Below are 12496 nucleotides of genomic sequence, written 5' to 3' on the forward strand. Positions count from 1 at the left end.
ACGTCCTTTGGCTGTTTACTGTTTTATTTATTTTCTTTTTCTGCTGATGGCCCGTGTTCGACTTGAAGCAGCGCTGCTTAGACCAATGGGTGTGTGTCATCAAAGTACTGCAAGAGCTATAAGAGCACACCTCCTTATGCTTTCTCTCGCCGTACTTTGATGTCATACACCGATCGATCTTCAAGTCAAACACACCTCTTTACTCTCGCGTGTCACGTGACCGAGTGTAATCGCAGTCTCTGCGATTGAAATTTATTTTCATATCGCGATATTATCGCAAATGCAATTAATCGTTCAGCCCTACACTGAACACGCTGTACTTCTATCCCTCACAGCCTTGTTTTTATTCCTGTCAAAAATTAAATATGGCACTACCCTGACCACGGTCTGTTGAAAAGACTGAATTAAGTCATCGAACGGTAAATGTGATCACACCTTTAGTTGGTTAAAATATGCGTGAGAATTAAAAAGGAACCACATAAAGGACTCGAGCTGTTCAGAAACCAAGCTGCTAACACCTAATACTGTGTGTCCCTGCTCACCCACTGAGGAGATCCTGTAAACAGATCATTAAAACAATAATGCACCGCAAGAGTTGGGATGGAAAGATTGAGAAAGTGAAGGTGAGAGACAGCGAGAGCTTCATTAACACAAAATACACAGTGATGTTGGGAGATATGGTGCTAGTACCAACAACACTACATCAAGTTACTCTAAGCATAGGTGCATATTTTTGGCGGTTGTGCTATCCACAGTGTATATATTCCTTTTTCCTTTTATAATTTATATAGTTTTGATATATAGGCCTACACACACACACAAACACTTTTTTCATACACGTGTATGTGTGTGTTTCTGTTAAGTAACACAGATAATTGAAACAAAATGGTTAAAAATACTTTTCTAAAATAAAATATAAATATTAGGTAAAAAATGTAAACCTAAATAAAAAAGCTTACACGAAAATTTAAAATGTTGCCTTTGCAACTAACTGAAATAAAATTATGTATTTAAGTTGAAGTTGATAAAACTACAATTAAAAGCAAAATAGAAATAAAAAATATAATGTAAATATAAATATAAAGGTATAAAAAAGACAAAAGAGCTTAAAAAATTACTAAGACTAAAATTAAAAAGGAAAACACAGGTTCACAATTTGTTTCATAATTTGAGTCATAGGCATAGGTTTTTTTTTTTTTTTTTTTTAATTATGTAGACATCCCTTCATGTTCAAATGAAACTTACTACACTGACTTTGAGAACATGCTTTCTGCTTTGGGTTTGTGTTGTTTTTAGAGTTTAGTATCTTAGCATTTTACTAATATTACTGTGTAAATGGAACATATTCTCTTGCAGTGCCAGTCCTAATGCTGTCACTTACTGCCACCATGGTTAGTTGTTGGTTTATATATTAGTTTATAGCAAATAAAGAGACATTTTCCCCCCAGCATTGTCCTAGTATTTCGACATGCTGTTGTTTGCTTGTGCTTGTGAGGTATTTTTAGCTGTTATCATGGGTCCATTTGATAGTACTAAACCAAGAGCCAAAATAATTAAAACTGGGCTAATTCCTTATCTGATGAAATCCACACACTTTAGCTCATGCATGATGCCTGTAAGTTGTAAGTCAGAAATAGCCATAGAATTCCTTGTACCACCACCAGCAGTACAAGTCTTCACATTGAAAAATAAAGACTGGATTGTGCATGCAAACAAAAGCTGATTGAATGATTCAGTACTCACTCTCCATTCTGAGCCGCTGGCCCATTCAGAAGATTTCTGATGTAATGGAGAACATTGGACAATTGCAGAAGTGTACGCAATAATGCAATCAAGTGTGCAGACTATCAAGTGTGCAGTATACGTTTGTCTCACATGGGTTCGGTTCAGTGCAGCTGTTCTCCTGCGCAGTCATCTGATGTCCCTTATAGAAACAGGGAGAGTAGAGATATATAGATATAGAGAACAGAAAGATAAGACTGGCCTGAAAATACATACATAATTATAGTATGTATGTGTATATATACTCATATACTTAATGTATTTATACTTAATATATTTATATACTTAATATATATATATATACTGGTGACTCTTTAGCTCTGTCCATGGCATGCCTCCAGGAGCTCGACTGTTTTCAGTGAGAAGTGGTACAGCTTTATCTGTCTTTTATAAATCTGATAAAACTAAAGACTCTTCGGAGATATGAAGCATGCAATACTACACTATAGGTACTCAAGATTAACATGAGACTGGCAGAAACTGTGTGTGTTATGTCCGCTTTTAAATTTTATAACGCATAGTACATAGCATGTATGTGTATATATAGACAGATTGATTTATATAGAGATATACATTTCATATTTATATATACATCTATCTATCTATCTATCTAGCTGACTGTATGTCTATCTATTTATCTATATGCCATTGAGGTACTGTCATTGTATCATACTTTATTTTATATTTTCCATTTTAATTTTAAAGTTTTATTCATTTTTATTACTTTTTAAAGAAATATCAATAAAGTTTTTTTTATTGATTTTGTTTTAGTTATTTTAGTACATCAAGTTAAAACTGAAAATGAAATGGACAAACTAGCTAAATAAAGCAAGTTTACGTGTTAATATTTAATCTTATTTAGTTAACATTATTTTTATTTCAATGTTGTTTAATGGTTTTAGTTTTAGTGTATAATTATATGGGCTATTCAGTATAACATATACATAGTGTATATATGTGTGTGTGTGTTTGTATAAGTTTGTATATGTAATATGTAAAACATATGCATAATTTCATTGTAATGCATAATAGTATATTGCAATACACCAGTGTGTGATTGTATTCATGTCTGTGCAAATTCAAACTTGGCACATTAAGATGCACTGTAGCAGGTCAGACATTGTTGCCAATAGTTTCTACATGTCCCTCATGGATTGCCAGGGGCCTCCAAAGCCTCAAGCTGTGTGTCCTGACACTGTCAAATGAAGATTAACACTTGGGCTCCTGGCAAATACAGCACAAGCTGACCACATTGGCCCCTGGGACCCATGGCACATTTAGCAGTAGCTGACCACTTGGACCCCCGGGCCCCGCGACACTTTCTGTGTGAGCTTACTATGAGGGGAACCTGCTACTACTTTAGTAATCTAATATTATTCTACTAAATCAAGTGTTTTTAAAACCAATGTTGTTTAACAGTTGGCAGAGCGAGCATATACAGTACAAACTAAAAACATACTGTTATACTGTTTACTATACTGTCATATACAGTAGAGCAAAATATAGTGTTTTTTTTCAAGCACTATAACTGTTTAGAAAGGGGCTTTAAAGTGAAGTGTAAAAGCTCAGCCTTTCAGCAACTGCATTTACTGTCGCTTTGTTTGCGGCGACAGACAGGTGAGGTACCTGATGCTCATGAATCTTTGCATGAAAAATGAAAAATGCCCCCCAGTCTGAGACAAATGATTCTACACAAACGCTGAGTGACAGTCAGTGGGCAGAAAATGACACACTGTGGGAGAGAAGAGAGAGAGACCTGCAGGAGACACACAGAAGGAGAAAGACAAAATAAAAGTACAAGAGTGAGACCGAGAGAGAACAAGAAATTGTGGGGGAGATTCACTCTCTGTCATTCATTCACACTCTAGACTAGAGAATGGCTGCAGGGAGGAATGAAAGAGTATGATTCATTTTTGTTATCCCTCTGATGGGTGAAAAAGGCTCGTTTTACAAAGCCAAGGAACTGATTCTAGCACCTTCCCTTTTCTCTTTCAGATCTTGTAGACAGTGTTTGAGAGTGTGTGTGTATATGTGTGTGCGTGTGTGAGGGCGAGCGTGAAAGTGTGTGTGTTAGCACTTCCACATGGCCTCCATGCAGGACGGGGTGAACTTCTCTGCTCATCCCTACGGCAAAGTACTGCTGCTGGGGGCCATCGCCGCCGCCTCAGCCTTCGTTGTCACCATCCTCATCGTCGTGCTATGTGTGGGCTGCCAGAGGTGAGTTGCACACACAAACACATATGGTCATATATAAAATGCTCTGACTTCTTGCCCTCTTTGGTTGGTTGGAGTTTCTTTGGTTGTTTATTTGTTTAGATTCATATTCTGGACAGCTTGCTTGTTCAAACCCCAAACCTGAAGTGCTAACTCATCCTGCAGACATAATACCTCAAATCATGCAGCTCACTGATGAGAGGCTTACGATTTCTCTTGGTGTACACACAAAACAACAAACAAACCAAAAAAGCCAAATTGGCGAAGGACTTCCATAGACTTACCCTGAAGGATTAGCCCCAATCATAATAGCAATCATCTAAAAATGCCTTAGCAACCACCCAGAACATCAAAGAAATCACATAGCAACAGGCTAACAACCACTCAGAACACCATAGCATCATATGACCCCTTTAAGTACCATTTCTTCTTATTATCAGTGTTTTAAAAAACATTGTAGTTTGTTCCTAGTATTTTTTTGTGGAAACTGTGTTTTTTAGGATTCTTTGATGAATAGAAAGTTTAAAAAACAGCATTCATTTGGAAAAATGAATGTAATTTCTCTAAAACAAATCTTACTAACCTCAAACTTTTAAACAGTAGTGTACATACACATACAGCACTCAAATTGAGGATAATACCCAGGGAAAAATATTAAATATATTTTAACAATATTTTAATCTTCATTCAATATGCAAACGAACAGTCTCTTTTAGTAAGCATTCTCTCAGAACACTCTAGGAACTGCAAAACAATGTGCTAAAAAACACTCAAAACACCATAGCAAATGCACAGCAATGCCCTGGAAAAGTCCCATAACACTCTAGCATTGTGGCGATGAGCTTTGCACAGGCAAGCACAACTCAGTTTTTCCACTAATAAAAATCAGCCTTGAACTTCTGTATACAATTGACAATATTTTATTTTCATTTCATGCTAGAACCTACGGAGCCACGCACATGATATGCAGGAAAAAAAAGTAAATTGTGCGCACAATTTACTAATTCATTCCCTCATTTTAAGTAAATCGTGCGCACAAAATAATAATTTGTTCCACTTCCTGTCCGCATTCTCATAAACCGATGTAGATGCCTCTAACTTAAAATGATTCCATGCAGCACTGTAAGGCTTTCATTCCCATCTCAAAATAAAACCCAATTAAAGTGTCTCTGTCCATAACATAACAACATAACATAACATAACAGCAGCAACAGGTTTATCAGAATGCAGACAGGAAGTTATTTCATGTGCACAATTTACTTAAAACGAGGGAACAAATTATGGTTACACTTTATTTCGATAGTCCACTTTAGACATTCTACTAACTGTAAGTAACTTTGCAACTACATGTCAATTAACTCTCATTAGAGCATTTGTAGACTGTTAGGTTAGGGTTAGTAGAATAAGTTACTTATAGTCAGTAGAACGTCTGTTGAGCAACCATCAAAATAAAGTGTTATGAGATATTAAACAGACAGTCTACTAATACTCCAAGTTGCAAAGTCACTTATAGGTAGTAGAATGCCTAAAGTGGACTATCAAAATAAAGTGTTACCCAAATGATTATATCGAGCACACGATTTAATTAAAACAAGGGAACAAATTAGTAAATCGTGCACACAATATTAGTAAATTATAACACTGGTAGATGAATGAACAAAAAATAACATCTAATGGCACAGAGATTTTGACCAGCATGTTCACACAGAGCTTGCATTCTCATACTTATAACAGTGTCTTGTACTGTAAATCTTCATATCGTCAACATCACAGAAAATGAAATTTTCTTTTCCATCTCTGTCTCTCTTGTTCCACCGATGATAGCACAGAGCACACTGTGTGAATGCTAATGTCTCATTTTGTCAAAGCACATGATGCATCTGGTAGTGGGAGGACAAAGAAAAAGGATTAGAGGAATGAGAGATGGAGGAAAAGAAGTGAGAAAGACAAGAACAAGGGTTGAAGGAAATACAGATGAGAAAGACATTGCGGGGAGAATGTAAATGAGAAAATGTTGGAGGTATTTTCAGTTTTCTATGAGATACTACTGATAAAGATCACCTCTTTAGGTCAAGCTTGCTGGAAAAAAATATTATTTATAGCTTGCAAATGAATACTGAACACTACAGTCAAAGGTAAACTTAAACTACTGGTATGTACATTTGAACATCAAAGTGTGGCTCTTAAAGTAATAAAAAATTAATAAAGTTGATACAGTTCACAAAACCAGTTGGAATGATTAGCTGACAAATCAGGCTGATCTAGTTCTCAGTATTCAGTGATTCTTTTGTAGACCACTGAAGGAAAGACTCCACATCATTTATCACATTAATTAGATCTGAAATATTCAGCATAGTATATTTACTAGCTGTACTTGTATACAACATATTTATTTCAAATGTTTTTGAAAAGGTTAGATGTTCTTGTGTTATATTATACTAATGTTTTTTTATTCTGTTGTGTCTTAAAAAATAAATATCAGTGATTCATGGGAATCTCAGTAATAGCTTTAATACTTTACAAAATCTACTTTGTATCCATTTTGCTCTGCTGGTCGGCAGATTTCAGATACCTACACTGTTCCTGTAATCTTATCAAAGCAATGCAAGCAATCAGAAGGGAACGACTGACATGGTTTTTTCAAGAATAAACAGATGTCTGGTCAAATATGGCTGAACATTCCGGACAATGGGTCTGGATCAGGGCCCTGTGTATGTGTGAGAGAGGAAAGTTTAGATTCTCACGTCACTGACAGACATGACTGTGTACTTCTTGTCTTTTCATGAAGAAAATAATCCTCAGCATCCATTTAGCTATTTTAGTGATGTTTGGATTGTATTATGTTGATTGTTTGATTGATTTTCTTTGTGCCTGAGTTTTGGCCTGAACACCATTGCACCGCAGTTACTCAGAGGCCTGTTAATCATCCAGTGAAAACCTTCTGTTGTTTCAAATGCCAATCTGGGCTCATTTCGAGGATTGTGCATCTTGAAAGCACTTGCAGTTACTTTTGATCAAATGACTTAACTCAAAGTTTATAAAAAAAACAACTGCCTTTAATCTTTCGAGTAGCCGAATTGAATTGAAATGTGCATTTTCTTTCTGCACAAGATAAATAGTTGGAGCTACTAAAGTAAATTGAATCAGGGGCTCAAATGAGTCAGCGCATTCAGTCTCCATAAATCAGTGGATAAACAGAGCATTTGAAGTTTGAACCTAACATTCTAAAATTTTGGATTTGTAACAGTGTGATTTACATCTTGCCGATTGTGTCTTGCAGGAAGGGAAAGACACACAATGGCCCTGGAGAGGAGAGGAAGCACAGGCTCATGGACATGGTGAGCATTTCTAAGTCTCTTTTCCTGCTGCCCCCCTCCTCTCCCCCCCCCTTTCACATTGGGTGTCATTCACTAATAATTGCACACAACTTGTATAGCCATTTCTCAAACATATCCTTATCCATTATATATTTTATATAGACAGTATATAGCCTTTTTCTGTTCAGTTTGGGGTCAGTTAGTGTTTTTGAAAAAATGTCTCATGCTCAACCAGGCAGCTTGTTTTGATTTATTTAAATCCAAATTTTCAGCAGCCATTACTGTAGTCTTCAGTGTCACATGATCCTTCAAAAATCATTCTAACATGCTGATTTGGTGCTCAAGAAACATTTCTTATTATCACTGTTGAAAACAGTTGTGCCACGTAATATTTTTGTGATAGGATTTTTATTTTTTACAGGATTCTTTGAATAGAATAGGAAGTACAACATTTATTTTAAATAAAACTGTTCTGTAACATTATACATTTCTTTACTGTCACATTAACATGTCCTTGCTGACTAAAAGTATTAATTTCTTTAAAAAAGAAAATCTTACTGAACCCAAACTTTTGTATTTATATAAGCAGAGAGAGATGGTAACCTAAAGTAATCTTCAGAGAGTAACCTTATTGATAAATTAAGATTTCTGTATGAAAACATTCACACATAGGTTTTTATGCACAATTACATGTGTACGCATTGCTAGTGAATGAAACCCATTCTTCTTTTCTTCTGTATTTTCTAAGAAACCCAGGTCTGGGCTCAGTTCCATGTCAGTTCAAGCAGTTCATGGTTTTGTTTCAGGATTTAAATTCTTCCCTCACACTAGTTTTCAAGTAACAAATTGAAGGCTCCTCCTGAATTTAATTAATCTTCTTAATCGGCTCAGTGGAAATAGATCTGACCTAAACTTTGAATGGATCACTTAAGCTTTGAATCTAAAACAAAAGGATTTGGGCCATTTCACTATTTTAGCATCCCATGTTGTATGACACCCTTATTGTCACCCAGAACATTTCTCAACTGTTTTGCCCTGATTTTACCTTGGATATCAAGGAGTGATGGTGACCCAGCATAGTACACAATAATTATAAATAACACAACAGTAAGCAGGAATATTTTCAAACATGAATCTATTATTATTGCCATGTACTTGCTTTACCCAACAATATGCCCAACGTAGGCTGAATAGGAAAATTTACTTTTTTGTTGTTGTACAGGTTATACTGTTTTATTTTTATTTGAATACATTTTAAGCAGTTTATCTGTGCATCTGTTTTCAGAGTATACTGCGACAGTCCAAGCTGACCTCCATCAGTAAGTCAGACACCAAGCTTCATGAGATGAACAGACTCAACTGCAATGGCAAGAGTATGTACTGTACAATCACATCTCTTAAAGTTTGATAGTCTCTAGTTCTTCACACATACCTGCAGTTCGGGGGGAAGGTCTGTGCATGGTACCAGCTATGTTCAAGGAGTTTCCATAGGGGCTATTAGTAGATGTAATTACTTTTACTCTATAGTGATTGGCATGTGTCTGCTGCCCTTTGCCTCTGCAGTTTCGAGCAAATCTTTTTATTGTGTCTTTGAAAAAACAATGGTTTTGCTTCTCAGATTTTAAGCTCTTCAGTTAATATCATGCTGCTCTCTGTAGAATCTTCTAAGAAGAACCGTCCCACCAGCATGGATCTGCTCCTACTTCCTAGCCGTCGCTCAAACTCCGACCTGCGTTCTCAGGGCCGCCAGCTGCCTCAGATCCCCTCTGGTGAGGATGGGGAACACACGTACGCCGAGGTGGGCCGCCGCTCTTCTCCCACACGCGGTTCTGAGGATGCCCGGTATGGCGTTGGAGGTCGAGCTGGAGAGACGGACACACCCGCCCCACCGGCGGTCCCTGCTAATACCCCTGCTCCACCTGATCCCGACGTGGACTGCTTGGAGGGCGGGATTCCAGAGCCAGAGACCCTCCCCCAGGTGGTAAACACGCCCCCTCAACCACAGGAAACAGTGGAGTACGCCTGCATCAGAAAGGTCCGGAGAGTGGACAAAGCAGCACAGAAGAGGGACAATGGGACGGAGACCGAGGAGGGGCTTGGACAACAACAACGACACAGCAGTGGGGACATTCGGCATGCTCCGCCCACTCACCCAGCCCCACCTCCAACGCACCCACACAGTCAGAAGATTCCTCGGAAAAACATGGAGGCCTTCAATCTTCCGTCTTTCCCTAAGGTATTATTCAATCAATCAATCAATCTATCTATCTATCTAAAGCTTAATAAATGTTTTTTCAAAACCTTCAAACAAGATTCATTTTTTCAAAACCTTCAAATAAGATTTAAACATTCAAAGTTTATTGTTTCAAACATTTATTTTCTAGTTAAAAATTACAATAATATAAATTTCTTTCAGTTTTAATTCATTTTAATTTGACTTCCTTGGATTCAAATTCAAATTGGAATACAATTTTGTATCCTGTTTGCTACCTCAACTTTAATTCAAATTCAGGAACTGAACTGTAATTTAAAGTGAATTTTCAATTCCATTCTGAATAGCGCACTTCTACAAACATATTCAGCGCTCATGTAATTCAGTAATTCATATAGCACTGCAACCACAAGGATTTAGCTGAGGCTACAAATATAAAAATGAGAGCATTGTTGCTGATGGAAACTATTTGTTGTTTCATAACTACTGAAAGCCTTTGACTCGTTGTAATTTCCGATTGTGCTTTAAATTGTATCTTAAAGTGGAACATATAAATAGAAGCATGCTGGGAATGGCTTCCCCTATTTTTGTGTGCCTCAGCGCAAGTGTGGACTTGCAACTAAAGTGGGTCTGCAATTAAGTACACTGCAAGTGTACTTCATTATTTTCTCTGCGAACACTGTCCAAATCAATGATACTTGTGAGCATTTAGTGGTCCGTCCACAGCATTCGGGGTGTTGCACACTCACAGGCACTTTACTATGAGGATGATGCAACCAGCGGAAACACAGAGTGAAACCTCTCAATCACCGAAATCCAGGCAAACAGCCAGACCCAGAAAATGGGCCAGTGCTAATGGGAAAAGGAAATTGCAATGGTGAACGAAAGAACCTACGACAACATGCTAATCCCTGCCTTAAAAATGGCAATGTGACACACCCCATTGCCCACCTTCCGTTTCTCCTGCATAACAATGAGGAGAAAATGCACTGCAAGCATCAGCCTGTTCCCTTACAGCCCGAGTACAGGAAACACATTAAGCCCAATATCATTAGATGCAGAAGATGGTTAGACATGAGGGCAGGCATTAAGATGGGGACCGTAGCCTGATTATTCTACATAGGCTTATTTTCATGGAGAAGAGTCTGATCTAATGTTCTGTTATTCTATCTAACATTCTGTCAATCTATCATCAAAGGTAAAATTTTGGCAACTCTTTTGCAATATAATGGAAGTAAATGAGTGAATCTCTTGATTTGGTTCAGAAAACCACAAAACCTGAATGCTTTGTTCACAAATTGGACTCATCCACTTCTTGAGCTTAGCTCACAGGAGATGACTATTATGAGTGACTAATGACTTAAAATTCAATCTGTTTCTCACACAAAGACATTAAGAAGACTTAATATTGCACACAGGTTGTATGGACAATTTTATGGTATTTTCATGCTGCTTTTGCACCTTTTGAAGCTCCCATTTTGAAAGCTCCTTTAGTCTTCCACAGAAGAAATAAAGTCATACTGATTTGAAACAACACGAGGGTGAGTAAATGATGACAGAATTAATTGTATGGGTAAACCATTCCTTTAAAACTACTGCTTTAAACCCATGAACTGTCCTTGGAGGGCATTGTTGATGCTGTTTCATGATGCTGTTCTACTCGGCTCTATTCTCCAGTGTATATTGTTTAAGAAGACCCCTTAAAATGTTATATAATATTTATTCTAGTCAATTGTTTTTAATAAATCAGGAGGCAGTGTTTATGGGAAATGGAGAACAGTACATATGGAAACCTCCGGAGGACGATGACATCATCTTCCAGCACAAGCAGATGGGTATTCTGAGCTCTCATGCTGGAGAGAATATGGCAGCATCTGCAGCAGGGGTGAGTGTGCATTTAGTTTTCCACAGTCCTGAGACACATCCTCCTTTTCTCATTCTATGCAGTCACAATGTCTTGTAGGCATTATACATTCTTGAAACATTGTCTGTGAATGATCCCAGAGTACTTCCTTACCCCTAAACACAAATTCAGGGTTAGCCAGAAACAGCTGTAAACCCAAAAATGTGTATTCTTAAAAGGCTGGATTGTTTTTGTTGCCTATCAGACAGCGGGAACTGGAAAAACAAACTTTTGGAGTAAAAGATTTTCCACTCACGAATATGTTTCAGATGGTTTGTCTCTCTATTATCATGTAGATCACAGAGATGTATTCGAAAGTTTGCAAACCAGGCAAAAAGAAGCGAGGCATGCCTGGCTCGCCCACCGCCACGAGGGACATCAGCGGCTATAGGACCTTGGCTCGAGGTGACCGTAGTGAGCGTGACGGGGGTTTCAGCGTGGTAGTCAAACCCCAAACATGGGCCCCGCAGGAGGGCAAAGGTACAAGAGCTCCACCCAGCTGCATGGAGGACCACTGCTACGAAGCCATCAGCACTGAGGAAACAGACCTGGCTTACGAGACCATGGAGGGTGGGGGAGGCTGGAGGCGCGACAGGCCTCCACCCAATGCCAGTGCCACCTTGCGGCCCAAGCGGAAGCGGCCCCAGCAACCCTTGCAACAACCACCGCCACCCCCTCCACCCCCCCAGCAGACCCCCAAATTGCTGCATCTCCCAGCCAAAACAATGCTGATTCCCGGGGAGAGCTTGTACGAGAGCATCCCTGACCTGAAGCAGGGCTCGGCCACCTCCAGCACAACCACCATCTTTACTTTTAATGATGGCATGGAGATGTATGTCACTGGCCTGTAGGGTGTGCTCTGGGGAAGGGAACTTTCCTCTCTGGGGCTTGAATCTTGAATAGGGACACGTATGCGTGTTGTAACCCAATGGGATACACGCATTGCACCACTGCTATATATTTTACATGGGTTCCAAGTATTAGTTGAGCATTAATTGAGTTAAGTCTAGTTAAAGGTCAGTATTCTCACAGCACAAAAACAACAGAATGCTTACGTGAAAATCCAAA

The 12496-nt window shown here is 38.4% G+C and overlaps 1 protein-coding gene across 2 annotated transcripts; it reads left to right on the plus strand.

Annotated features, from left to right (window-relative positions):
* Nucleotides 1-3792: 3792 nt before the first annotated feature.
* On the plus strand, nt 3793-12496 carry LOC107745762 (uncharacterized). 2 transcript variants are annotated; one of them, XM_016559729.1, is made up of 6 exons: nt 3793-3999; nt 7277-7334; nt 8599-8686; nt 8972-9549; nt 11276-11410; nt 11725-12496. In XM_016559729.1, exons 1-6 carry the CDS (start codon nt 3866-3868, stop codon nt 12277-12279), a joined length of 1548 nt encoding a protein of 515 aa, XP_016415215.1. In that variant the 5' UTR covers nt 3793-3865; the 3' UTR covers nt 12280-12496. The 2 variants fall into 2 exon arrangements, with proteins under 2 accessions (XP_016415215.1, XP_016415216.1); XM_016559730.1 differs by having other exon boundaries at nt 8599-8632.

Source organism: Sinocyclocheilus rhinocerous, unplaced genomic scaffold (assembly GCF_001515625.1).
Source record: "Sinocyclocheilus rhinocerous isolate Xijiao unplaced genomic scaffold, SAMN03320098_v1.1 scaffold558, whole genome shotgun sequence".
NCBI lineage: Eukaryota > Metazoa > Chordata > Actinopteri > Cypriniformes > Cyprinidae > Sinocyclocheilus > Sinocyclocheilus rhinocerous.

Coding starts and splice junctions, on each gene's coding strand:
- LOC107745762 (XM_016559729.1), top strand. CDS start 3,866: ATGGCCTCCATGCAGGACGGGGTGAACTTCTCTGCTCATCCCTACGGC. Junction 8,687..8,971: donor ACTCAACTGCAATGGCAAGA/GTATGTACTGTA, acceptor TGCTCTCTGTAG/AATCTTCTAAGAAGAACCGT. Junction 9,550..11,275: donor ATCTTCCGTCTTTCCCTAAG/GTATTATTCAAT, acceptor TTAATAAATCAG/GAGGCAGTGTTTATGGGAAA.